This window comes from Cyanidioschyzon merolae, chromosome 16 (assembly GCF_000091205.1).
Source record: "Cyanidioschyzon merolae strain 10D DNA, chromosome 16, complete genome".
Classification (NCBI taxonomy): Eukaryota; Rhodophyta; class Bangiophyceae; order Cyanidiales; family Cyanidiaceae; genus Cyanidioschyzon; species Cyanidioschyzon merolae.
Window position 1 is genome coordinate 127,904 of NC_010142.1, and position 25,899 is coordinate 153,802.

Here is a 25,899-nt window from a genome sequence, read left to right on the forward strand (position 1 = left end):
CCTAAGCGCGCCTTTCCATTCTCTCGTGCACGCGGGCGGGTAGCTAGAGACCAGTTCAGTAATCGTGAAGTGAAAGAAAGCCTCGTCGGAGAACTTTGGTGTACCGGATGCAAACGACTCGTCTATTGATACGTCAGCGTCAAATTCGCGTTTGTCAGAAGAATAGATGCCTGCAACTGGATTGACGCACATAGAGCGAGCATACACGCAGAGGAGTTCAAAGACAGTCTCAGCTATGTCTTCCGTGACCCCTTTTGAATGAAGCTCTATGGCAGTTTCCAAGACCAGGAGCGAAGAATGTGGTCAGGAGAAGCCATGAGGAATGATTCGATGACGGGCGAGACGATGGACGATCCCGTCTTGCTGGTGACTTCTCGACGGGCGTCCGACTGAATCACCGCTAGAGCTCCTGTTATCGTCATGCTCGCCTGGCTCTTCTTTAAGAACAGCGGATTGCCCCTCTTTTTGTGTACTCACGTACACGCCGACCATTTCTCCCGAATCAAGTCTCATTTAGTGACATGAACACCCGTGATTCCTATAAAACAGTCCCGTTACAGAATGAAATCGATTAAGTGCTGTTTTCAGGCACAATGGTCTCGCATGGAAGCACGCTTGTCTCGCGGGCGACCCGGTTCTTGTCATCAACTTTGGTATCGTCGGAACGGAAACGTCACATCCAATGGCTTCTTTCGTTGTACTTGGAATAGAAGTATACCAGGGGATGGATTTGCGAGGAGTCTATCATGATGATATAGTGAGAGCGGTTCTGTTTTGGATGCACGGCATTCAGGATCAGGGTGACCACAAGGCTGGTTCATCCGCCCGCTGACCGTAGAATGACTGACTTGAACAGTTAAAGCCGGTTTTCGCAAGCTACAACTGTCAGTGTAAAGTTTGTCAGTGAGCGTTCTCCAACTTTACGGGTACATTCATGTTGTTGCATACCTGCGAGAACTGCAAGCGAAAACACAAAGCGCGTACGAGATCGGGTCCTTCCAGCGTACTCTGTTCTGAGGTCTGCGCGACAACGCTTTTGGATTGCGCGTTCGTTAGCACAAAGTGGACAGTGTTTCACTGCGGAAAACAGCTCGAGGATTGGCCATACGATTTTCGCAAAGAACGATAACGTGCCGCTTGCCAGCACCAGCGGAATTACTTGTACATAAAAGCTTTTACAAGGCGAAACCGCTCACCGCAAATCGGCACCAAACATATCCTCAGGTTCGGCAGTGTTTCCGCTGCAACGTGACGCCGCCGCAATATCCATCAATTTCTACCCGTTTCCTCATAATCATTCAGAGTCACGGCACCAGCAGCAGCTGCTGACGTTTGTGAGAACTGTCTATCTCCGGCCCGGAACCGGTTCCCTGCGGTCAGCTATGTCGTCGCTAGCCGGCAGCAGACCGCAAGCTCGTCGCTCGGACACGACGCAACCACGACAGCCACTGCACGAGACACCGGTGCGTTCGACGGTGTTCCAGAGCCTACTCGAGTGCGTGCCAGAGAGCACTTGGTCCGTGGAACTCGCCCGTCTTTGTGATGAGCTTTCCACAGAAGAACCTTGTGACCTGACAGGGCCTTTGGACCAGACAGAAGCAGCGGTTTCACCGCGCACGCAGGCTGAGCACAGCGAGCCGCGCTCCGCAGACCTCCACAGCTTCACCAGCGAGACGCTGGAAAGCTTCCTCACCAAGCTCAATACAAGCGTCAAAGTATTAGAAGACGACTGGCTATGCCCTGCGACGGAGCTCGGGGACTCGCTTCAAGTAGCCGCTGAGGCATTCCAGCGCCTTCGAGCGAACACAGCGCGATGGTTCCTCGGAAGCGCCGTTCCGGACCAGGCGCTCGGGTCTGCTGTACGAAGGTTGCTCCGCCTGTATGCAATTGCAAAACAGGCGCACGGATACTTTGAGCACCTCGGTGTGCTCAGCGAGGAAGCAGATACGCTTGATCGGGCGCTTGCAGAAGGCAGCATCGACTTGCGAAGCGCATGGGAGATTTGGGAACGGCTCCACCGGGAGAAAGAACTGCTCGCCGAAGAATTGGCGATTGAATGTGAGTTTTCAACGGTATCGTGCTCAGCGCCAACGAATGAAACGGAAAGTGAGCGGGAGCAGCTCCAAACGGTGCTGACACAAAGGTGCGAGAAGCGAATCGCAGCGAGGATACAGCAGGCGTGCCGCTGGCGGCTGCGAGATCTGGTCCCCAGCCTAGAGCAGCATCCGGAAGATATTCACGTGATTGTCGCGATTTTCAAGGAGGAACCTCAATTGCTCGCTCACCTGTTTCCCGACGTGATCCGAGAGGCCATCAGCCGGCGAGCTGATCATCACGAGCGATCCATCGTTGGTGCAGCGTCGGAAGCGGAGCACGCTGCGGAGACCGGCGCTCCTGAGCGTTCGCCAGGCGCGCACTGGCTGCGGGAGGTGCTCGCTGACCTGGATGCAAGGAACACCTCGGAGCAGAATGCGAGCCCAGAACGGAGCGCGCCTAGCCGCGCAGAAGAATATGGCACCGCCGCCGCTGCCGTCGCATCGAAAGCGCAAACATCAGAGTCGGCAAGCAGGTTGTCTCTCGAGTCGGTCTCGCGGGAACCGGAAGAGCCGCAATTCGTTGCTCGAATGCTTCAGCGATGCGAGCTCCTCATTGAAGACATACGGATCGTGCAGAAGCATGTCGCAGCGTTGGGGGAACCAGCATTTCCGCTGGATCGCTGGTACGCCCTGGAAACGAACCAAATCATGAACGCAGTCTTCTGGGGCATCATTACTCGCGCAAGTCTGATCCCGAGCAGAGATATCCTGGACCTGCTGGGGTGGATTCATCGCTATCGCGACTTTCTCCAACAAACCTTTCCCATGCTTGACCCCGAGGGCTCTGCGTCGCCAGCCGGGGCACTGGTCTGGGATCGCACCCACCAGGAGACACTAGTGCGCGGCCTGGACATGCCCGCTGAGCGACTTATCGAAGGCTATGCGGCACGTGCACTCGAAATGATGCGTCGATGGATTCGTAACTGTATCAAGGTGGACACCGAGGGTCCAGTCGATGTTCGTGATGACGATGGATCGCTTTACACGCAAGGCCCGTTGGATGTCTTCCGCATCGTGAACGACGAAATGACCATCGTGCAGGAGCGCCTCGAGCTGGGCAACCCACGCTTTGTTCAATGCATCAGCGATGCGTGCTGTGCGGCTCTGCTCGATTACCGCACCTGGTCTCTGGATGCACTTGAAGGCACGGAATCAGAAGACGGCGCACTCGAGAGATTTTGCGCAACGGTGAATAACCATCGACGCTGCGAGTCGCTGGCGGCGCAGTTTGCAACGCGGTGTCACACGATCCTAAACCAGGCGGTTTACGGCCTCGGCGACTGGGAACGGGAAACGAGCGCGACGCCCCAGACACCGACACAGGTGCCTGGTCCGTCGCCAGGTACCGCTTGTGCTCGCGAGTCAGAGGCACTGAACGAGACGACCTATGTGCTGGCAGTGGACAACCTCGCCGCTCAGTTTGCAGTCTCAGCCGAGTTTGCAGCAACGCGCGTCTGCAACGTCATTTTCGAGGATATGGACGATGCCCCTGGTTTATGGCCAAGACTGTACACACCAGCGTGGATCTCGGGCGAAGAAGAGATCGCCAATAGCATTGTGGCTACTGTAGACGACTTTTTCCACGACATCGACACGTACCTGCGCGTGGAGGTTGATCGTGCGCTGGTCGGGAGCGAATGCGCCACCCGCGTTGCCGATCGCTACGCAGCGGCGCTGGCAAGCTACCTGGGTGCCACGGGGGCTGCGCCCGAGGTCGGCGACGCCCAGCGTGCATCGCCAGAGGCGCTGGATCCAGCGGGCGCCACCCCGCCGCTCCTTGGTCCAAGATCGCGCGATCGCATCGCGCAGCGCATCGCTGGTGGAAGCTCCAGCCGCCTGCTCCAGGTGCGTGCCGCCGGCTCCGAGGATGCGCGTCAGGGCAGGCGATTTCGTGACGCGCACCCAGTCGCCAACCTCGATCGGCGCATGGTCGAGCGACTGCGCAAAGACTACGGGATCCTGGCGGCGCACTTTTTACACGCACGTCGTGGCGGCTCGCACGCACGAGTGGTGCGTGCACTCGCTGCGATCGACGCGATCGCTGATATGCTGGCGGCTGCATTCGCGAACAACGCGGATGCGGTTAGCGTACATTTCAGTCATCTGTTGGATGCGCGACTGAGTCGACACACCTTGTACTTATGGCAGCCGAGTACCGTAGAGCGCTTGCTGGTTGCAGTCGCCGAGGCAACGGAACGGACGAATGCGCTGGATACCTGGAAGGAGGCAGTAGCAGCGTGCAGGCGCGCGTGGAGTGCCCGTGAGCAGCGTGACTGGGGCGAGCAGCCAGTGAGCTCGTGATGAAGGCAGCATCGGTGATAGACTAGTATTGCAGGTGTCAGACGAGCTGCACGTTTGCGAAGACTCTGCAGGAGATTCGTTTCGAGGAATCGAGCAGTGCAGCGATTTGTTGCGCAGGCATCCGACCGCATTGGCCGGAAGGGCAACGCGTTCGACAGAAAGGCCCCGTTCCCTGGTTTGGGTGCGTGGTAGCTCGGCAAAACGGTCCCGGTTGGGGTATGCGCTCCAGCTTCCGCACGATCAAGGTGCCTATTTTTGTTGTTCTTGTTGGTGCTACTTTTGTTGCACGCGCTATCGGCAACAACTGTGTCGTGTCGGGTGCTTCGTAGCGCATCGCTTTCTCGACAGCTGCTGCTCATGCATGCTATTGCTGTCGAGGAGAAGGGCACGTTTTGGACACACACGTGGCAGGCAGCGAATCGAAGCGCTTCGCGATCGTTCGTGAACCTGCTGCTCGGCGGATTCAGAGAGCGCGGCATTGTGGAGCTCTTGCGCGGCGGGCACACGCATTACACGCCCGAATCCACGCACAAATGTGACGCATTGGTGGTTACACCCGAGACGACAGGGAACCCATCGCGACGAGCGCCGCACGCTCGACATGAAGACGTGAATTATCGCTTAAAAATACGCCCCCAACAACATGCGATCAAAGAACATGCACGTAGCCGCTGTGTCATTTCCGTGACACGAAACGATCGTTGAACACATCGAATAGAACTAGGTAAGCGATTCATACCCGAAAACAAGATGAACGCTAGAAAATGTCATGTAGCGTTGCGATCACGGGGCAGAGAGCCGCATGGATTCAGTACCTTGATCATTCGCATCGTTTGCGTTCGGAAAGCGGCCTTGTTCGTCGTCGACAGCCTGCTCACAGTCCTCTGCTTCTGAAAGGCTCTCATGATCCAACTCATCTTGGATTGCTCTCTGTGCCGCTCTGGTAATCATCATAATCAACAAAATCATCGAACCTATACTTAATAAACGTAGGAGATTTTTGGGGCCGCGGTGCCTAGCCAGTGCAGCATCGGCTTCAGTGACAACGTCTGCACCGTTCTGTTTCGCGGGGTTCGTCGACCAACGCAGCTGCGCGCCGATCGTCACAAGCAAAATGATGCCAGGCAGAATGCCGAGAATTGTACCTAGACAAAAAGAGCCAATCTGCACCTGCGACACGCCCATAGCCATGGAAGATAAGGCGAACGGAAACAGCGGGCTCAGCCGCATGAGGGTCACGAAGCGTAACGCCTGACGTGATAGCGCCCGATTGACCGCTAAATACGTGTTGCGCCGTTCCGAATTCTCAATCAGGCGCTCCATTCTTTCGCGGAGATAATAGCGAGACGTGTACAGACAGAGCAGCGCAGCGGCCAGATGGCAGCACAGAGCAACCGCAATCCCGCAGACGAGGCCGAAGAGCATACCCGCGCCGATCGCCATGAGCCAGGCAGGAAACTCAAGGGCGGCTAGTATGATATACATGGAAGCGTAACTAACAAGTCGCAGTGGCCATGGAAGACCTCGCATCCAAGATACAGCCGCAGAAAACGCAAACGCGACCTGTTTGTGTAGCACGAGCAGCACGACGCCGAGCGCAAGCACCGCAGTTACCGCAGTGACGAGAACCCAGAGATTCGCTCTTCGCTCGCCGACACAGACGCTTGGATTGGTGCGCATATCGAGCACATCAGTGCTCGCCGAACAGCCCACGGAGACGTCGGTGTGATCGGCGACGTGACCTGAGGGCTGCGTGCGCTGCCGCCCCCGTACAGGAGCACGACTCGTTCTTGCTCCGAGTACCGCTCCTCGTCCAGAATCTTTGGGTTTCAGCAAGTCGCCAGCGAGCGCAAAATCGCTCCGAGAGAGCGAACGACTGCGAACGAGAACGCCAGCGCTTTCCAAACCCGGCTGCCGACTCACTTCGGTACCAGTGAGCGCCGACTGCGCAGATGTGCTCCGCGACCGCCGGTGTAAGACCGGCTCCGTTTCGACACTGGGTTTCATAGAAACATACGAGACAGTACCGCTCCACCCAAACAACCGGCGAAGAGGCGTATCGGTGCACACGCGCACACAGACGCACACCCACGTTCACGGAAACGGTTCCCACCGAATGCGATGCAACCCCCGACGCTGATGCGTCAGCAGGTCTGCGCGCGTGCCCTACCCCGGTTTTATCTCAGGGCGGCGGAGCGCGTCGATCACCGGCTGCCTGGTGCGCGAAGCTGCGGTATCGCCGCAGTCGCCGCCTTCAGTGTCGTCGGTAGGCGCCAGATGAGCACTTCTTGGTACACAGGAACGGCGGTTTGCAGAGGAGGCCCCGCTGAATGATTTTTTTTGATGGACCGGACGTTGACATGCACCATGGATCCCAGATTGTGGGATGGATACCGGTGATCGAAAGAGCGTTCATCATGCTGCACTCTATGTTCCAGTTCCATTGGTCGTACGTTTTCTCCGATATACTGGTCGTTTCGTACGTTCTACATTGCACCGTGTGCAAGCAGTTCGCGCCTGCACCAGCGCCTGCACCAGCGCCTGCACCGTTGGTACGGACGCAGCACGCAGGTGGTGGGTAAGCGTTGCCGCACGCTGGTGGGCATCGGCTCCACATGCGATGCCCCTGATGCGCAGTCGATAGTCCTCGTCAGTTTGTGCGGCAAAATTTGGATTTCCTTTTCGGGATCAGAGTCGTTACCATAACGCGTGATCATAAGATGCGAGATAAGTATCGGTATCCAACGCTGCACTCCAGAACGTTGACGGTGCTGTAGGGTCGCCTGAACGAGGCACGGGATCCCCGATTTTCGACGGTGTTGATCGCCGTCGAGCGATGCGCTCCGATCCGAAACGTCGAGCACAGTGTCTGTGTGGCTTGCAGGGGGTCATGCGCAGGCCGCCAGCGACTTTTGTGGTGCCAAGTAGGGCGATCAGGAACACCGGAGAAAACGTAGAATATAGAAACAGCTTGAGCGTGGAAAATCTGGGAAAGCATCTATGGAAAGAACGTCGGCAACGAAGGCGCTACGTGCCGCCGCTTCCAGACGCGAATCGGCACTCGAGGCAACGAGTGCCTGTTGCACCGGCACGCTGCCGGGGGTTGCTCCTGTGTTGTCAAGATTGCAGCGAGTATGAATTGAAGTCGTTCGTCGACAGAGACGAAGACGAGCACGGAACTGGTGGTGGACGCGGCGAGTCCAGCGGCTCGCGCTCGTCACCGAACTTTATATCGTGGCGACAAGTGGATCGAGCCCAGCTTACCCCGCTGTTTCGCCACTTTCTCTCGGTAAAGGATCGATTTCCCGACGCAGTGATCCTTTACCAGTGCGGTGACTTTTTTGAGACATTCTTCGATGACGCGGTGGTTTTACATGAGAAACTTGAGCTTGCCCTTACTGGAAAGGACGCGGGAAAGGAGGTCGGTCGGGTGCCCATGGCCGGTGTCCCGCTATCCTCTCTGGACCGCTACTGTGCTGCGCTCCTGGAACATGGATATCACGTCGCTGTCGTTGAGCAGGTGGAGCCAGCCAACGGGCGTTCTGGTGGTGATGGCGCTCTCGTGCGTCGCGAGGTTACCCGAATGCTGACCCCCGGCACCGTTCTCGAGGAAGGCCTTCTGGATGCTCGCTCCAATAACTACCTCGTCGCGTTATGGGGCCAGCGCCTGACATCAGTACGGGGCGACGTGGATCGCCGATCGCCCTCCAAATCCAGTAGATGTACAGCGGATGCTACCAATTGGTTGTTTGGCCTCGCATACCTGGACGTATCCACGGGTGATTTCGGATCGACCGCTGTCGAGAATGATGTGGAGGATCTTCAGGCGGAGCTCGGACGACTGCATCCCGCAGAGGTGCTGCTAACCGATGATATTTCTGAAGAGGTTTCCAGCTGCCTCGAGGGTGTTCTGGAGCGCACGTTCACCACGAATGGATGGAGAGCGTCGATCACCCGGAGGCCCCGCGCATTTTTTGATCTGGAATGTGCCCGGAAACGAATCGAGGAGCGCTTTGGATCCCAGCTGGATAGCGTCTTTGATGAGAGGCAGCTCAAGAGTATCGTCCAAATTCGGGTGATCGGAGCGCTCCTCGCGCTTGTCAACGAAACCCTGGAGCGCGCCCAAGCACCCATCGCTTTTGCAATGCCCCAAACAGCAGCAAATGCAACACCATTGGAGCCTATTGTTTCGGGAAACCTGCTCACTCCATTGCAGCCACCAAGGCCCTACCAGATTCAAGGAAGCATGATGCTCGATGGAACAGCACTCCGCAATCTGGAAATCGTGCACCCGGCCCGGGACAGTCGCAGCCGCCGTGGCACACTGCTCTGGGCGATGGATGCAACGGTCACCGCTATGGGTGCCCGACTCTTGCGTCGCTGGCTCCTGCGACCGAGCCGGGACCTCGAAACCATCCGGTATCGACAGCAGCAGGTGCAGCGGTGGCAGCGCGACCATCTCCAGCGTGAACGCCTGCGTCGACTCCTGCGCGGTGTTGCCGATATAGAGCGCCTCGCGGGAAAAGTTGCCACCCGGAGAGCGAATCCCCGGGAACTTTATGCTCTCGCCGCATCTCTCTGCCGGTTGTCGACGCTTCTTTCCGAGGTTGAGGCGCGAATAGGCGCAGGCACTGGTTCTGCTGAAGCTCCCTGCTGGCCTGCAGCGGCGAGCAGCGCTACCAAGGATCTGATCAAACTCGCCCATCAAGTCGTATTCGATGCCTTTCTGACGCGGGATAAGGAAGAGGGTTCTCCGAGCGCCTCTGAAAGCGCTGTTGCTGGCAGCACGCTGCGAGGTCGCGAGCCACGCGGCGTTGCGCTTTCACCACCGCCGCCCTACGGAGTGCCAGTCCGTCTGCCGAGTGCTGCTGAAGATCGACCCATCTTTCGCAGCGGCTTCCACGCGGAACTGGATCTTTTGCGCGAACAAGCTGCAGGCGATCTCGCCTGGATCACTGCCTATGAAGCGCAGGAACGTGAACGCACCGGAATCGCAAGCTTGAGGGTCAGCTATCATAATGTCTTCGGATATTATATCCAGATCCCGAGTCGTTTCACGAACCCCTCGAATACATCTCAAAACGGCCGCTCGCAACCGACTGCGCTGCCCACAAACTACGTGCGTCGACAGACGCTCAAATCCGTTGAGCGGTACGTCACACCCGAGCTTCGAGAACGGGAGCAACTGATCCTCGGTGCACGAGCACGAGTCGCTGCGCTAGAGTGTCGCCTCTTTTACGACCTGCTCGAGCAATTCGGTGCTGCAATCGACACCATACGCAGCATGGCGTCGTGGGTGGCGGAGCTGGACGTACTGCTGGGTTTCGCTGAAATCGCCCTCGAACGCAACTATACCATGCCGGAGGTCGTGGATTCGTCAGACCCGGTAAGCGGTCGACTCGTGGACATCGAGGATGGGCGGCATCCGGTGGTCGAGTGCACGCTGCCGCCCAACGAGCGCTTTGTGCCCAACTCGCTGCGTATAGGTGACGGAACCGTTGATATGGTGCTCCTCATGGGCGCGAATGCCTCAGGCAAGAGCGTTTTCCTCCGCCAGGTCGCTCTGATTCAGATCATGGCCCAGTGTGGCTCGTTCGTGCCAGCGAAACGTGCTCGACTGGCGCTCACAGACCGCATTTTTACCAGAGTCGGAGCGGCCGATGACATCGCCGCCGCAAAGTCTACCTTTGTGATGGAGATGGAGGAAACCGCCACCATTCTGCGCCACGTTACACCAAACTCACTTGTTCTTCTTGACGAGGTCGGACGGGGTACTTCAACCGCGGACGGTCTAGCGATTGCGCAGGCCGTGACCGAGTACCTGGTAAGCGAGGCAGTGCGAGCCCGGGGTATTTTCGCCACCCATTTCCATGAGCTGGCACAGCTCGAGCATGCCTTTTCCAATATAACCTGCTTTCACATGGCCGTGATTGAGCGCTACCCAACTGGAAACGTCGAGCCTGCTATCGTTTTTCTCCATCGCCTTGAACGGGGCGCCGCGAGTCGCTCCTTCGGGATCGAGGTTGCCCAGCAGTGTGGGCTTGTTGCGGCCATTGTACAACGTGCTCGTGAGCTCGTTCGGGATGACTCGTCAGCGAACCACGAGCCGCCAAAGGGCCCGGGGACGGCCACGGAGGCTGCGCAGGCCAGCAACGTGAAAGTGCAGGTTCAGCGGATGCAGCCGAGACGATGGCGACCGCGAAACAAACCCAGCGATCTTGATGCTGGTTTCTGTGCAGCTCGGGTTTGAGATTGTCTGCTCGTGAACTAGGAGCATTCGAGGAATCGTGAAACCGAACCTTGATAGAGACACGTGTATGCGTGTGTGTTGCTCGACAACGGAGGTATGCATCGTTGCGTTGGTGCTTCAGTCCACTGCATCAAGTTGTTCCAAATGATAACCCACGGAAGCGAGAGTCTGGGCGGAGCTTTTCATGAACGGCGTTCACCAAACTGGACCATGGATGCTCCCAGATATTCAAAGACGAGAATGAAGTGCGGAACGGGTACAATGCATGTGGGCTGGGGGCGACGCTGCGCACCGCACTGCGGACGCGCTTTCCAGCATACCACGGGAAGACGTGTAATCTCCATACGACTTCTGAAGGGATGTTTTTGAACGTTTGGAGTACGACGCAAGGAGCTCGCGGCTCCCATACCTGTGCCAGATTAGAATGCAACACTGAAGTGCTGGCTCTGTTCCAGCCTGTCGATTTTTTCGATCCCGAGGATAGATGTACAGTTTCGAGATTTCGAGTGGAGCGAACAGAGCTTACATGTCCACACGTCGTTCCGCACCGCTCGGTGTTTCATTCGGGAGGGTGAGTTGCTTCGAGCCTGTGACTCTGCTGGAATTCGTTACGTCACTGGAATCAAGATGATTCGCGACGCGTTCGAACGAGCGTTCATAGCATCATCGACACCATGATTCGATTCATGGGCGAATGCCCCGTACGCTTCTCCTGCCGTTTCGTATAGTATGCTCTAATGACGCATTCATCAAGTTGTCGACCTTGCTGCTTCGAAGCATCCCGTAGGTTCAGCGATTCGAGCTGCTGGAATGAAGAGGGAAAACTCGATATCGAAATCTTATCGACTTGTGCATAGATTCCCAGATGCAGTTTTCACGTAGCGTCTTCGTTGAAATAACCGACTCGATCCGAACAACATATCCGCCTCGCTCTGCGGCCATCGTCGAAACGGCATGCAGCAGCAGCAGCATGATACCCGTCGCTGTACATGCTATCAGAGGCTCCGGTCTCTTGTGTTCACATGGAAAAGCGTCTTCGACTCGAGTCATCCGAGTGATTGCTTCCACAAGCTAGTCCCTCATCGCTTTGCACAAAGTGAGCGAAAACGAATCGTCATGTCTCGAGTTGTGCACCAGCCTGGATATTCCTTCCGATATTTGTTTCATCCTAGACAGCACCACTCTTCACAGATCCTTTTGTCGCACGCAAAAACCTGTTCTTGCGCTTGCAGCGTCCATCGTATTCGCTGAAGGGATCACCTCGAAGAAAACCGTGATCCTAGGGTACGCCACCAGGAGCGCAAACAGAGAAGGACGTCGAGAGGAGACTTTCTGTATCCGTCAAGGGGCGACGGCATATCCCGAGCGATGAGGCGAGCCCGCAAGCGCGCTGCAGCATGGCCTCGGCAGAAGCGCGCGTGCTGGACATGTGGGCAATACCTGGTCACGGGAAAGTGTCACCAACGCGCAAAGCGCACCGTTGCTGTATACAAGGAAGATAAAAATAGCGAACAGAGCCTAAATCACCAATACCGCATGTGCATCAAGCACGTCGAGAATAGCCGGAAGCGGCGCACTCGAACACTGCCAGCAATATCCCTCGATTGCCGACATGAAAGGCGGAGCGAAAAAAAGAGACCTACATCTTTAAAGTCGGACACAGGAGAGAAGGCAAAACCAATCAGCCGTACAAAAATCCAACACGGGCTGGTGTTGATGGCCATGAAAAAAAAGTCCCAGACTTGAGTATCCACCCGTACTCGACAACTTGTCCTATGTTGAATCTGACATGAGCGGTATTGCTCGCGCCGCCTGCGCTGCGAGAAACATTCAACCCGAAACGTCTCAGCTTCCGCTTCAGCCGTGGCGTCGCTGTTCGCTTGGAGCCGGATTATCGACGAGAAGCCCGAACATGTCTGTTTCTGATACGCTTAAAGACTTTGCGGAGGATGCTCGAAGCGTTTTGAGGAGCCTTGGTACCAAGGTCGAGGATGACGGCATCAACCCACTGGTCGTTCTCGACAAGGCGCGGGTCGTCCAACAGGTACGCGTTTTCAACGAGACGCGCTTGCGACCAGATCGTTGCCTTCAAGTACTCACCCAGCTCATGTTCCTGGTAAACAGGGGTGAACGTCTGACTTCATCAGAAGCAACTGAGGTCTTTTTCGCCGCAACCAAGCTGTTTTCCTGTGATGACGCTGCGTTGCGGCGTATGACGTACCTGGCTATCAAGGCGCTCGCGCACACCGCAGAGGAAGTTATCATCGTCGTGAACTGCCTCACCAAAGATATAACATCAACTGTGGATACTCGAAGAGCGAACGCTTTACGAGTTTTATGTAAGATTATGGATGCGACGATGGTTGCGCAAGTGGAGCGTTATCTTCGCCAGGCGCTCGTGGATCGCAACCCGAACGTTGCCAGCGCTGCGTTGTTGAGTGCGGAGACGCTTCTCCGTGCGGGCAAAGCGGAAGCTGTCGTGCGTCGTTGGGTCAGCGAAGCTACGCAGGCCCTGAATCACCCCCACCCGATCGTGCAGTACCACGCCCTGTCGCTGTTGTACACGATGCGACACCGGGATCGACAAGCGGTATCCAAACTGGTGCAGGACGTAGCCCGGCAGGGCGCTCGTTCGCCTATGAGTGCGATGCTACTCTTACGATATATTGGTGAAATCCTGGAGACAGACACGCTGCTGGATGATGGTCTCAGGCAGCAGTACGTTGGTTTTTTGGAATCGATGCTTCGCCATCGCAGCGAACTGGTGGTTGTCGAGGCTGCTCGAGTGCTCTTGGCAGTCTCTACGGTTGAAGAATCGACGCTGCAGACTGCAGCAAACGCGTTGCAGATGCTCCTGATCTCGCCGAAGCCTGTCGTCCGGTACGCCGCCGCTCGAACGCTTTGCCAGGTCGCCTCGTTGAAGCCGGCTGCGGTTGCACCTCTGAACCGTGATATCGAGAGTCTCGTAGCGGATCCGAACCGGGCAGTCGCAACTGCAGCAGTAACAACGTTGCTACGGACCGGCACGGAAACTTCTATCGATCGCTTACTGCAGTCCGTAAGTCGCTTTCTGCACGAACTCGGAGACGACTTCCGGGTGACCGTGATCCAGGCCATTCGGACGCTGACGCTCAAGTACCCGCACAAGCACGTGGCACTGGTGCGTTTTCTTGGGGAGGCTCTGCGCAGCGAGGGAGGCCTTCGTTTCAAGCAGGCAACCGTGGATACGCTGCGGGAATTGATTGAAAGGATTCCCGACTGTAGGAGTGAATGTCTCAGTCATTTCATAGAGCTCGTTGAGGACTGTGAATACCCGATGCTCTCTGTTCAGGTACTGCACATGCTGGGCGAGTGGGGTCCACAAGCTCCGACGCCCTCTAGTTATGTGCGAACGATCTACAACCGCATCATCCTGGAGAGCCCCATGGTGCGAGCAGCGGCGGTGTCCGCGCTGGCTCGCTTCGCATCAGTACCGGAGCTGGCTTCCTCGATTCGAATGCTGCTGCGCCAGTGCCTGTTGGATGCCGACGATGAGGTGCGAGATCGTGCAGCTTTTGCTCTGGAGCTCCTCGGTGATCACGTAGAGGCAGCCGAGTCGATTTCCGACGCCTCCTCGGACGCGGAATCTGTCACGGAATACAGGCGCTTGCAACCGGCACCGCTCGATGTGCCTCTGGAGAGCCTGGAGAAGGCGCTGGTCGAATACTTGGGGCACGATCTGTATCTGCACAGCGCGTTCGACGTGAATGCAGCGCGCTCTTTAGCCCTGAAGGCAACGCAGAGACCAGGCGCAGCAGCGACTGCATGTGAACGCCTGTCGAGCGCGACGACAGCAACAGCAGCAGCAACAGCAGTCGCTCCAACGGCAGCAGCGTGCACTGCTACCGATACCGAAGGCATCCAGCGGAGCGAGTTCCGTGGGGCGCTCCTGGCAAACGAAACACTCCATGCGCTCGGTTATAGAACGGCTCCGTTCAAGTCGTCTGCGACTTGCGCGCTGACGGATACCGACGCAGAATTCCTCGTCGTCGCCATGAAGCACGTTTATCCACAGGGGCTCGTTCTACAGTTTCGAGTGCTGAATACCCTTGAGGATCAGATGTTGCAGGAGTGTAGCGTGGAGCTGGATACCAAAGAGCTCACAAGCTTGAAGATTCGCGAGAGCATTCCAGCGTCTCTCGTTCGCTACAATGAGCCTAGCTGGTGCTTTGTCATCCTGGAGAGCCCCGATCCCGACGCTGAGCTGCTTGTACCGGATTTCGGAGTGGTACCTGCGAAACTGGTCTACCGCGTTAGCGAAGTAGACCCCTTGACCCAGGAGCCGCTCGATGCGCAGGGTTTCCCCGATACGTTTACCTTGGAAGAGCTCGAGCTGGAACTCAAGGACTATATCCAGCCGCTTGTGCTGACGGATTCCTTCGATAACGTCTGGTCTGAGATGGAGGCGTCGGCTGCGACGGTACGCGAGACCTACGTCCTGCCGCACGAGACGGTGGCGACAGCCGTCGAGGCCGTCGCCGACTATTTGGCTATGGCTCCCTGCGGAGACTCGCTGGCGGTATCCAGCAGCGCAACGCAACATGAACTCCTGCTTGCGGGGATCTTTCTCGGTGGATTCCGGCTCTTGATTCGTGCAAGTTTCTCCAAATCTCTTCCATCGGGCATACAGCTCGCACTCTCTGTGTGCTCTGAGAATGAGCGCGTCAGCGAACTCGTTGCGCTCTGTATTGCCTGAGGAAGCGTCCACGCAACCGAGCCGTTGCCCGTAAACCGGCCGGAGATGATCGTTTCCAGCATCCATCTGCTCTTTTCGCGAGAACGCTGTCGTACGCAGAGCCCGTGAACGCTTTGCTTGCTGTACTGCCTGGAAATGCGTCCAGGGAAACGGGAGCGTGGGGAGAGACCGGCACCACTGTGTCGCTTCGTCAGTTAAAAACGTTTCTTTCATCGATTTAGGGTGCAAGCTTCGAGCTCCGCAACGAGATGCACAGCAATGCGCGCTCAAAGTCGTGGCGTGGTTCCCGCACAGGGGCATCCAAGTGAACAGCTGCGGGACGAAAAGGCACGACTCGGGATGCCATACTCGACCTGGTATTCGGCTGGAGCACCTCAAGCGTAGCCAGCGTTGGACTCCCGAAAACCCCAGGGTTCCCGTCGTTTGAGCGCTGGCGACTAGACACCTTCGATGGACGCACGGAAAGGAGGCACGTTACCGCGGTGAGCGCGTTGATGTCGACGCTGCTTCTGAGGCGGCCCCGTTGGCTCCTTCGCCCGAATGCCTCTGATGCAGGGGATTCCCCACAGACCCGTGTTTCGATGCGGTACGTTCCCGCAGCCCGGTCGCCTTGTGTTTCCGTCGAGCGCAAGCGCGCCGTGCACGACCAACGGTTTCCACAGCATGCTGCGGGGCGTTGGTCACCATCGCGGCTAGTACGGCACCCGTCTGCGCTGCTAGCTCGGTAGCGAGTTGCGCTACCTGATCGGCCTCGTGTGGGAACGCCTGGTAGGCTGCAGCCACCACAGAGGGCAACGAGAATCCCGCAGTCAACGAAGCGATCATGAACGATCGGGCATCGATGGCAGCAGCTTGGACCTGCGGGGTGGACTGCCCCGAGACACCCCCGCTTATCGGTGCATCGCTTCCGTTCCGAATCGAATATACAGCAGCGGTTCGCTGAAGTCGCGGATCCAACGCACTTGCAAAGGCCACTGCAGCCGTCGACGCGGCACCTGTGGAGCTGTCTCTCGCAGCGCTGGTTGGTGCTTGGCTTGACGCCGCTGCCGCCGGCGTTGCGGCCCCGTCGCGGGTATCCATGGCATCGCTCGACACAGACCTGGTCGATGACGGCCTCGGGGGTATCGAGCCTGCCGCTCCGCTCCCGGAACCGGACGCTGTGGCGCTGCTCCTGTGGCGCTGCAGCCACGATTGGACCAGGTCGCTCGAGGACTCAAAATAGAGACCGCGCTGCTCCGCGTCGCACAAGAGTGCATCCCAGTCGGCGCTGTGCGCTCTGAGAGCGGCCGCATGACCCAGCACCACGAGAGATACTTTGGCCCGCGTCAAGGCCACATTCAGGCGACGAACATCTCCAACAAAGCCAATACCACTGCGATGTTGCGCGGTACGCACAGCCGAGAATATGATGACGTCCTTTTCCCGACCCTGGAATGCATCCACAGTATCGATTTCGATGGTGCAGGGCATCTGCTGCCCCGGCAGAATGAGGCCGCTCTGGTCGAGTGCCTGTTGGAGCAGACGCATCTGCGCTCGATACGGTGTCAAGATGCCAAGATGCCACACCCGATCGGATGCTTTCCAGTAGCGCTCATAGAGGATCTCCACAAGCTGCATCGCAAACGCCGCCTCCTTGGGATTACTCAGCGACGCTGTCGTAGCGTCCCGCTCCTCTGTAGCCTCGGCGATATCTACGAAGCAGTACGGGCCCAGAAGCGGCGGCGGTGGCCCAGTCCGATGAAAAGCTGGCCGATAGAGCTCGCTGCGTACGCAATCGTCATTCTTGAGTTGATTTTGGTAGAACCAGCGTGTCGGAAACGTCGCAATCGCAGGATGCATACGATACTGGGTGTCAAGCAGGTGACCGGTCCAGCCGGCTTGCAGCAGACGTTCCATGAGCGATCGAGCGAGCGCCACGCCTGCATCACCTCGACTGAAGACGGTTGCCGGGAGCTGTTGCGGGTCACCGGCTAGCACACAGCGTTCGCACCCGTACTGCAACGGAATCAGGGTAGCGAGCTCCGTTGCTTGTGCGGCCTCGTCGATGACGACAATGGGGAACGTGCTCGCGCGTGCTTGGAACGCACCATCCAGCGTGGAAACGCTCTCCCCGGAGCGCTCCGGTAGCGATCGCGCCTCGCTCGCTAGCGGTGCGTCCCGCAGCCACGACTTTATCAGGGCGGCACCGCTGAGCGTGCAGAGCACAATCTCGGCCTCTTCGAGGTATGTTCCGGCAATCCAAGCAATGCGCTGCTCGCGGCTGATCCGTTGATCCGGCCAGGTTGCCATGCGATAGCGTCGCTCGTCTCGTTGGAGGCGATCCAGGCGATCCCAGAGCCGCATCAGGCGACCTCGCGCCTCCAGGTCGTGCTGCGGTGGAGCGGGCGTCTCAAGTTGCCCCAGCAGCGCTCTGCATTGTTGTTCCCAGTGTTGAATCCATTCTGCGGAATGTTTCGCACTTTCCAGCGCTTGCAGGAAGGCTTCTGCACGAGCCTCGGCAGTCACTGCTCGGGCTTTGGGATGAACTCGGGCTCCGGCTCCGATTCGAACGATATCAGGATAATAGGTGCGCAGTTTCCCATCGACGAATCCTTCGCGCATGATACGGACAACGATTTCATCCACAGCAGCATTGGATTGTGCGGTGACAAGCAGGCGCGGTTTGCGTTGCAATGCAGCAGTATGACGAGCTGTGCGCAGAGCGCTGAGCTTCACTGCTGCGGTTGCTGCAGCAGTGGTATTTCGAACCGAATCCAGTAACTGTTCCAGAATGGGTTTTGGTGTCGAGTCCGTCCCGGCAGTCGGCAACGTCGATTGGTCGCATGAGGTCCTGGGACGTTCTTCTTCCTGTGCCGCTGGAGATCCAAGTGCGCTCAAGTACGCGTCATAATATTCCTGGTACTTGCTCATATGCAACAAGTTCAGCAAAGAGAGCAAGGTTTTCGTTTTCCCGGTACCAGGCGGGCCATGAATCAACGCGAATCCTCTTTGACGGTGCACGGAGGCCCGCACCGCCTCGTACTGGGATCGATTGAGACCTCGCTGGTTCGAAATCACCGCGAGATATGCATCCAGTTCGGATCGCTGCGGCCCAGGGGCCAGCTCACGCTGCTGCTCCGCTGCAGCACCTGCCGGATCCAGTATCACAGGAGCCAGCTCCATCTCTGCGATACTGGAGAGCGCACCAAGCTCGCGTGCGTGGTTCAGCGTGCTCATGAGACGTATTGCTGGCGTCGGCGGGGTACATGCGGCGTTTTCGGATCCTATGGCGCTGTTCAAGGGACCTGATGAGCAATCTGTGCGAGCTGTTTCCCATTGACGTTGCTGCTGCTGCTGCTGCTGCTGCTGCTGCTCAAGCCAGGCTTCGGCACGTGCACGTTGCATGCGTAGCATCAGCGGTGAGCCCGCCCGGTGCTGGACAATGCCCAGAAGAGGTTGTTGCCGAATCTCGCGTAGCTGAGCGCCCGTAAGGCGCTGGTCCTCACGCGTACACGGAAGCAACAGCAGAATATCATGATCAAAAATGGTTTCTTTGCTCTGAATCTTAATGGGAACTTCCACTAGTGCACTTGATCCCGGTTCGTCGTGAGTTGAAACCGGCTCTGCTGATACCTTGGTGGCGCCTCGTGGCTCCACTGGAACTGGATCGCCTCGAGTGCTTACCAGCACCACGAGGCCAGACTTTTCTGGCGTCAGCGCTGCGGAGAGTGTCCGCAGAACACTATCAAACGCGTTGTAGAGCTCACTACATACCTCTATGTCGACGAGCTGCGTGAAGAAGGCGATGTACTCGTCGGGGTTCCGGAACGGAAGGTTCTCCGCCTCCGAGGACCTTTTGCAGGCACCAGCAACTGCGTTAACTGAAGTTAGAGAGTTTGGCCAATTTTTCGGTTCACTGGACAGAATCCGGTCCAAAGCCGCTCGCATACCGACATTGACGTTTGCAAACGGTGCACCGGTGGTACTGATAAACGCTGTAGGGAGTGTGTTTTGTTCGCGTAAACGATACCAGAAGAGTGATACAGTGTTGGCCACTGTGTCTGCGGTGTGGCCCGATGCGTTGGAGGGCGTGCGCGCGGGCGTGGCAGCTACAGGACTGTCGCCGAGCGGCATCTTGCATCTATATGCTTCACCGCGAGCGGCTCTCAAGCGTTCAGTTGGGAATTCCTGGTCCAGTGTGAACGTTCCTTCGAACCAGAAAAATGGTAAGGAAACATTCTCGGTCATCCGCGGATGCAGGCTGCTACGGGTCCGGCGCTGTGCGGCAGCTGCGCTCGTACCAGCGTCAAATGGAATACCGACCTGCTCGCTCAGTTCGTGGCTTGCGCATCTCTTCTGAAATATTTGCCGATGTACAGCCTCGATACTACAAGTGCAGATATGTGGGCTTGCCGAATCATGCGTAGATTTCGGTTTCGTGGTCGTCTAGTCGCAGGAGCTCCCATGCTGCTCTGTCGCTGGAATTCGTGACGTCTCCGATACCAAGATCATCATTCGCGACGCCCTCGAGCAGTGCCGCTTAAACGAACCGATAGCATCATCCACTTCATACCTGCAAGCCTCCACTCGTCTCCTTTTCGTATATGTAGCACGCTAAAAATCGAGCATTCTTCAAGTTTTCGATGGATCCGTTCCAAGACACCACTCGTGGACGCAGCGAAGCGCGCGGTCGGATTGACGACGAAACCATCAATCGATGTCGTTCCTGGATGACCTGTTCACCAAATGATGCCAGGAGTTCACTGGGCTTCTCAAGTCAAATGATCGATTCCATCCAGAAGTCTATCCTTATCTTTTTGACGCCAAAGACGAAACGGAATGCCACAGCACCGCCACGGTACCTCCCACGGGAGATGCTCTCGGAGGTTCCCGTCTCTTCGGTTTGGACGGGAAACGGTCTTGGATTCGGAGTTGGGTTATCGCACCGATGAAAGGGACGGTAGACGGATTGAAATTTCTCGACTCGGGCACCAGCCTGGATACTTTGACCGGTACTTGTTTCATCCTGGATAGCACTGTGTTCTGCCAATCATCTATTCGGTACGAAAACGCACGCTTTCGTGTGCAGTGGACAGTGCACTCGCCGACGGGATCGTCCAGAAGAAGTCTGTTATCGTGGGGTACGGCACCGGTTGCGAAAACGGAGGACGGCATCGAGGTGCGCACGCTTTACCCGCCAGGGGCATGTACTACCGAGCGATGAAGCGAGCATTCTAGTGCCACGGGGCGGCGCTCAGAGCACCCGCTCTCGTGGACACACGAGAACACCAGACCACAGTCAAGTGTCACTGCTACCAAACGGCGCATCGAGGCTGCACTCAATGAAGAAGAAAATGGGAAACAAAACGTAGATCGAAATCTGCACGTGTGAATGAAATGCGTAGAAAAGAGCAACACGCAGCGAAAACGGGACGTTCATACTGCCATCAACATCCTTCGATCGCTGGCAAGGGTGCTGGTGGAAAAAAATGAGCCCGGCATCGCTCACGCCGGAGACCAGATAGATATAAAAAAGCAGTCGGAAGCAAAGCCCACAAAGTCTGATATTCCTAACGGTTGAAAGATATCGAAAATTTAGAGTGGACGACCAATTTCGTAGAGCCCGTTCCACTGTATGCTGATATGGTGTGTGTGCGTGTGTCTGGGACGTGTCCAGATACTCGATGCACCACTAGAGGCGGCAATCGCCAGCCAGCAACTGCGTAACACGCGCAGAATGAATGAATCTGCGCAACGGCCAGCAGGGCAATTTGTGATGTAGCCGCCAAAATATCCGGGAAACGGATTGTAACGGTTTGGAGTGCTGTGAGTTCTTTCGAGGCACCGCGTTGCGTAAAAGAAAAAGTCGAGTTCGGGGATCCGTTTCGTTTGACTCTGAAGTTTCAAGCCGGTGATGTGCCGTGCTGCCTACACCGGTCACTGAGATGAGCATAGTGCTGGTTGGAGCGACTGCCCTATGGAGTTTCGAGTAGGCAATGGAGCGAAGCCTCAATTCAGCGCCCAGTTCCCACACGCTGGCCATTTCACTGACCCTATTCGAGTTTCTTGAGACACGGGTCAGAATTCAGAGAGAATTGCCTCTGGAGCACAGGGTGGTGGCAACGGATGGGACTTGTTGCGGCACAGCGCTCCCGAAACAGATCGCAAAACCAGGTGGTTTTCAAACCGACGCAGCAAGAGTGAGAAGCAAAGGTCTTTTGCAGGTACCGCTCGACGCCGACCTGGGATGGATGAAACGTATTTTAATGCTTTCATAGTCACGTTGCATGAGATTGGGGAAGCGTACACCTTTCCCCTGACCGAGCGCTGCCGCTCATACGAACGCTTGGAACTTTCGGTACCTGGAGATCTTCCAGGAGAAGCTGTCACTGCAATGGAAGGTTGCGAACATGGTCCCTATAATTGGAGAAGGTATCTCGTACTCGAGACATATGTGTTTGCACTTGCGCGCCGCGTAGCAACAAGAAGCCGTGCATGCAAGGCCGGCACGTACACACATGAAGCGGGATCAAGCCGATGCGTGTCGGTCTCAGAGGTTTGGCGTTGATGCTTCATCGTACGTTGCCTGCCCCGATGCCGCACGAGCCCGCGCACAATTGAGCAACGGATCGTGAGATGCTCTTGTGCTGCTCGATGGAGCTTGCTATCATCGATGCGCAGGTTTCCTGGAGTGCCTGGTATTGCCTCGATGCCACCGATCGAATAGCGGCTTGCTCAAAACGATTGGCTGCGTAGGCTGGTAACCAAATGGAACCCAGGGCGCCGCTGACCCGCGTTCGCCACATGCGATGCTCGCCACACCTGGTCACGAATCTGCAGTCGAATGGTGGTGTGTATGCGCTCGATGCTGGCTGGGGCGGCAACCGTGCCCCACGCCCAGGATGCATCCACCGCCCGAGACGCATCGGTGGGGATCATTGCGGGTGCGCAGCGGCCTACCGCGCGATCGACGATCGGGATCTCGTGCCAGCGAGGCACGGGGCTGAAACATGGACGAAGTAGGACCTTGCGGACAAGGCGGACACGGGGGCGACACGCGTCGCGCGTGCGGTGTTGACGGCGGCGGTTTCCAGCGATGCATGTCGCGTCACAAACGCGCTCGTCTGACGCTGCCTTGGGCCACAGAATGCGGACTGCGCTGGGGCGTTTCCAACACGCGCTCTGAGGGCACTGTTGAAGCGTTGGTCGGAGTTTCGGGACGCTGACCAGCTACTGGTTCCGTATTCTGTGTGACGAGGGTCAAGTGCTCGCTCGTTGTCTCTATTGGCGAGTTAGCACGCACGAAACCTGGCCATGAGGGCAGACACGGTCGCATTCCTCGTTTGGAGCGGACTTGGTCCAAACTCGAGGCAGCCGCGTGCGTCGTCGTCGAGGTCACTGCTACGTCTGCAAGCAGGTGCCGCTAGCCACGAAAACGAGCCGCCTGTTGGTAGTCGCGAGCAGAAGCAGTCGGCTTCTTTGAAGTACGAGGCTGCAAAAGAGTTACCAGCGGGCGCGAATGAAAACGCGTCCCCGCCCGCGAACCATAAAATCACGCCGACGAACGGGGTATCGCCGAGAATCTCTCTACAAGAGCTCACGGGGCGTACTGGTAGGCTACTGCGATCCCAACGTAACGGGAGCGCCGGCGGAGCACCAGCGGCTTGCTGGGACCAGGGCGCCGCCAAGGTGCCGAGTGCACCAGCAGCAGCGGCGTGGCTCGCAAAGCGTCGCGCCATCTTACAGGAACCTGTCTCGGTTTCCGCGCTGGTCGAAGATGTCATCCCGGGGGGAGTCAGGCACAACGGCACGAATCAGGTCCGAAACCATGCTATGGACGAGAACGCGGCCTCTCGAGCCAACTGCAGCCAGCATGAAGCCCCGACCGCTGCCGCAGCGTATCGCGAGTCGCTTAGCGGGAGTGTCGTTGTCCAGAACTCACCGTTCCGCGAAGTAGTGGTCATCTTTGGAAAGCGTCTCGTGCGTGACCAGATAACCTACGAATACGCTGTGCGTATTCTAACGCTCGTCCGGCACATGGTTACAGGACGTATCAAACCTTCAGCAGTATGCTTTACCGGCGGCCGGGATCATCCCGATAGTTTGGTCAGCGAAGCCGTTGCCGGATACCTGTTCTTTCGCCATGTGTGCGAAGAATTTAGCATCAGCCTCGATTCAGTAGCGATTATCCTAGAGGAACAGCATCTGAACGCGCGAGATTGCATGTCGTCGATACTTACCCAACTCGGGGAGCAACTCGTAGGCTCCCATTTTACCTTTGTGAGCAGCGACTACCACTTGATACGTATTCGAGAGGTAGAGGCGGCAGCTCCGAACTTGTCGCTTTTGGCACCACTGCGCAAACTGCGCGGCACCGTGTCGTATGCATACACGACGTACCCGTTCGCGCTCTCGAAGAACGCAGCAGTAGCACTTGCTGGTCGGGCAATCGTCATCGCCGCTGAGCTGGGTATCATGATCGTGGCACTGCGCTCGTACATCGAGGAACGCGGCCTCTTCCAACGCGATGTATTCCGCCGCTTCCAGGAGGCCACCATCGAACTGGGAAATCTGTGCGAGAAATGCAGTGCAGCCCTGCAGGTACAGATCCCAACAGCGTCATCGACGACGGATGATATTGTATTCACTCAAGATATCCGCCTGGTAGGAGAGGTGATCGAAAGTGCTTACTTTGAATTGCGCCAGGTTATCCGTGTGCTGGAGCAGTGGGTTTTGGAGAAAAGTCCGCTAAGCCGCATGGAGCTACAGAATATTTTGCAACAGATCACAATAGTTGAGCAGAGAATTAGGAGCTCCCTCGATCCAGACCGGCCGCTAACGGCAATGGAATGGAATCACCTGCCTCTGGTGTTCCTAGCACCAGTCCTTGGACCAGGATTCGAGCAACACAGTTTATCAGGGGATCCTGGAACGCAACCTTGGATTCCTACATCACCAGCAGGAGCAACCCCAGCACCAACGACGGCGACGGTGACAAGCTCAGTGCATGGATCCACCATTGCACCCGCAACGGCAGCGTACGCGACATCACGAACCGAATCGGCGCTCTCGTCTGCACCAGCCGCCAATCGAAACGCAACGACAACGGACTCGTCATGGGAATCCTCGTCGTTCGTATCGCCTTCGTCGTCGATGACGACGTCCGCGGCGGTGGCAGCGGAACATGCAGCAGCAGCAGCAGCGTGGCATCTTCGGAAACCGTCCGCGTCGCCCCTGAACGGTGCTGGTGCTCGACTGCGCCACTTTGCGTCGATCGTCGCTGAAGCTTCGCAAGCCATCTTTCACGAAGTGCTTCGACCTGAAAACCACGAGGAAAAGGCACGACGTATTTCCGAGGAAAATCGACGACGGCGACGACAGGCTGCCGCTGAGTCGGGTCCCGGTCTGTCACCCGCGAAACTGCGTGCGCACCGCGAGTCCCACGCTGCATCCGGCACTGCGAATAGACGAAGTGCTCGTACGACTGCTGCATCAAGGCCTGCGAACGGGCACGTACCCAACGGAACCAGCGCATACCATGAGCCTAAGCCGCCTGCTTCCGGTCGGGAAACGGACGCAGACACAACAACGTCGGACCGTTTCACGGACAAGCGCACGGCAACCTAGCGTGCTACCAAAGGCAAGTCGATAGCCGCCAGCCCCGCCCCTAGTCAGCAGGGCTTTGAACAGCGTGCACAGCGAACCCGCTTTCCCCAATTGTAACGAAAAAGTAGTTCCTAAGCAACTTTTTCCAGTTCACTCGCTTCGAAATGAGCGATAAACTTCTTACTACCCTCGAGCATGACCTGGATAGGTCGAGTCGCTGAGATCGGCACCCCCTGGTACTCGTCAACGAACTTGGTTACGACTCCTTCGAGACCACGCACATCATGTGGTTGTCCCTTACTCATCGGCGTGTGGTACATAATCACAGACTGCGTCACACGCACCCGGTCACCGACCTTGAAGTCGCCGCGACGTTCAGCGGATAGGCAGAGTCGCGGCGCCCGAGCAGCGGTGCGCCAAAGCTCCGTCCCTCGTCTACTAACTGGCATCCGTGCAAGCCGGTCTTTGTGCCACAGACAACTTGAGCTTGTCCGATCACGAGTTCGGGGTGCATAAGGTCCCGCTAGAAAACAAGCACGCCGCATCATGAAGGTCGTTCGTATCCGCACTTGTTTCAAGCGTCTGCCGCCCGGAAGGCGCTAGGTCGGCACTGACGCCGCTCATGGACGGCGCCCGGCGGAGGCGCACGCGATCCGCGCATCGCTGCGCGTGCTCAGAGAGGGGCGGTTTTGCACCCGCCGCTACGCATCGCTGCGCGACGTCCAGCAGCGAGCGCCGCGATCTCGCAGGATCGCGGCGTGCGAGCGTTGGCGCCTCGTCTTCGGCGATGCGTTGGAGAAAACGTTTCAGGTGAGCGCGGATCCCAGGCAGCGGCACGGGTATTGACACGCTGGTACGCGTTCATCAAACTGCATCCGACCTCCGCGTTCGATGACTCATGAATTTTTCGGATGTACTGATCGTTTCATATG

General features: G+C 57.3%; 7 protein-coding genes and 1 non-coding gene across 8 annotated transcripts, besides 3 other annotated features; 5 read left to right on the forward strand and 3 right to left on the reverse strand.

Moving 5' to 3' along the window:
* Positions 1–1,382: 1,382 nt before the first annotated feature.
* CYME_CMP049C (hypothetical protein) lies at positions 1,383–4,397 on the forward strand (the record flags this gene model as incomplete). Its single annotated transcript, XM_005537690.1, has 1 exon — positions 1,383–4,397. The coding sequence occupies one exon, from the start codon at positions 1,383–1,385 to the stop codon at positions 4,395–4,397; it is 3,015 nt and encodes a 1,004-aa protein (XP_005537747.1).
* Positions 4,398–5,180: 783 nt separating this feature from the next.
* CYME_CMP050C (hypothetical protein, conserved) lies at positions 5,181–6,404 on the reverse strand (the record flags this gene model as incomplete). Its single annotated transcript, XM_005537691.1, has 1 exon — positions 5,181–6,404. One exon carries the CDS (start codon positions 6,402–6,404, stop codon positions 5,181–5,183), a length of 1,224 nt encoding a protein of 407 aa, XP_005537748.1.
* Positions 6,405–7,287: 883 nt separating this feature from the next.
* On the forward strand, positions 7,288–10,647 carry CYME_CMP052C (DNA mismatch repair protein MutS, chloroplast precursor; the record flags this gene model as incomplete). The annotated part of the gene is made up of 1 exon (XM_005537692.1): positions 7,288–10,647. The coding sequence occupies one exon, from the start codon at positions 7,288–7,290 to the stop codon at positions 10,645–10,647; it is 3,360 nt and encodes a 1,119-aa protein (XP_005537749.1).
* Positions 7,757–9,660: a sequence feature (possible transcribed region).
* Positions 10,648–12,559: 1,912 nt separating the features above from the next.
* CYME_CMP053C (coatomer protein complex, subunit gamma) lies at positions 12,560–15,382 on the forward strand (the record flags this gene model as incomplete). Its single annotated transcript, XM_005537693.1, has 1 exon — positions 12,560–15,382. One exon carries the CDS (start codon positions 12,560–12,562, stop codon positions 15,380–15,382), a length of 2,823 nt encoding a protein of 940 aa, XP_005537750.1.
* Positions 15,383–15,856: 474 nt separating this feature from the next.
* CYME_CMP054C (probable tRNA splicing endonuclease positive effector Sen1p) lies at positions 15,857–19,609 on the reverse strand (the record flags this gene model as incomplete). The annotated part of the gene is made up of 1 exon (XM_005537694.1): positions 15,857–19,609. The coding sequence occupies one exon, from the start codon at positions 19,607–19,609 to the stop codon at positions 15,857–15,859; it is 3,753 nt and encodes a 1,250-aa protein (XP_005537751.1).
* Positions 19,610–21,136: 1,527 nt separating this feature from the next.
* Positions 21,137–22,957, forward strand: CYME_CMP055T. The gene has a single exon (XR_002461520.1). It is a non-coding gene; the product is annotated as a hypothetical transcript (transcript).
* Positions 21,614–23,236: a sequence feature (possible transcribed region).
* CYME_CMP057C (hypothetical protein, conserved) lies at positions 22,676–24,988 on the forward strand (the record flags this gene model as incomplete). The annotated part of the gene is made up of 1 exon (XM_005537695.1): positions 22,676–24,988. One exon carries the CDS (start codon positions 22,676–22,678, stop codon positions 24,986–24,988), a length of 2,313 nt encoding a protein of 770 aa, XP_005537752.1.
* Positions 24,989–25,098: 110 nt separating this feature from the next.
* Positions 25,099–25,515, reverse strand: CYME_CMP058C (similar to ferredoxin-thioredoxin reductase, variable chain; the record flags this gene model as incomplete). Its single annotated transcript, XM_005537696.1, has 1 exon — positions 25,099–25,515. One exon carries the CDS (start codon positions 25,513–25,515, stop codon positions 25,099–25,101), a length of 417 nt encoding a protein of 138 aa, XP_005537753.1.
* Positions 25,516–25,814: 299 nt separating this feature from the next.
* Positions 25,815–25,899: part of a sequence feature (possible transcribed region) that runs on past the window's edge.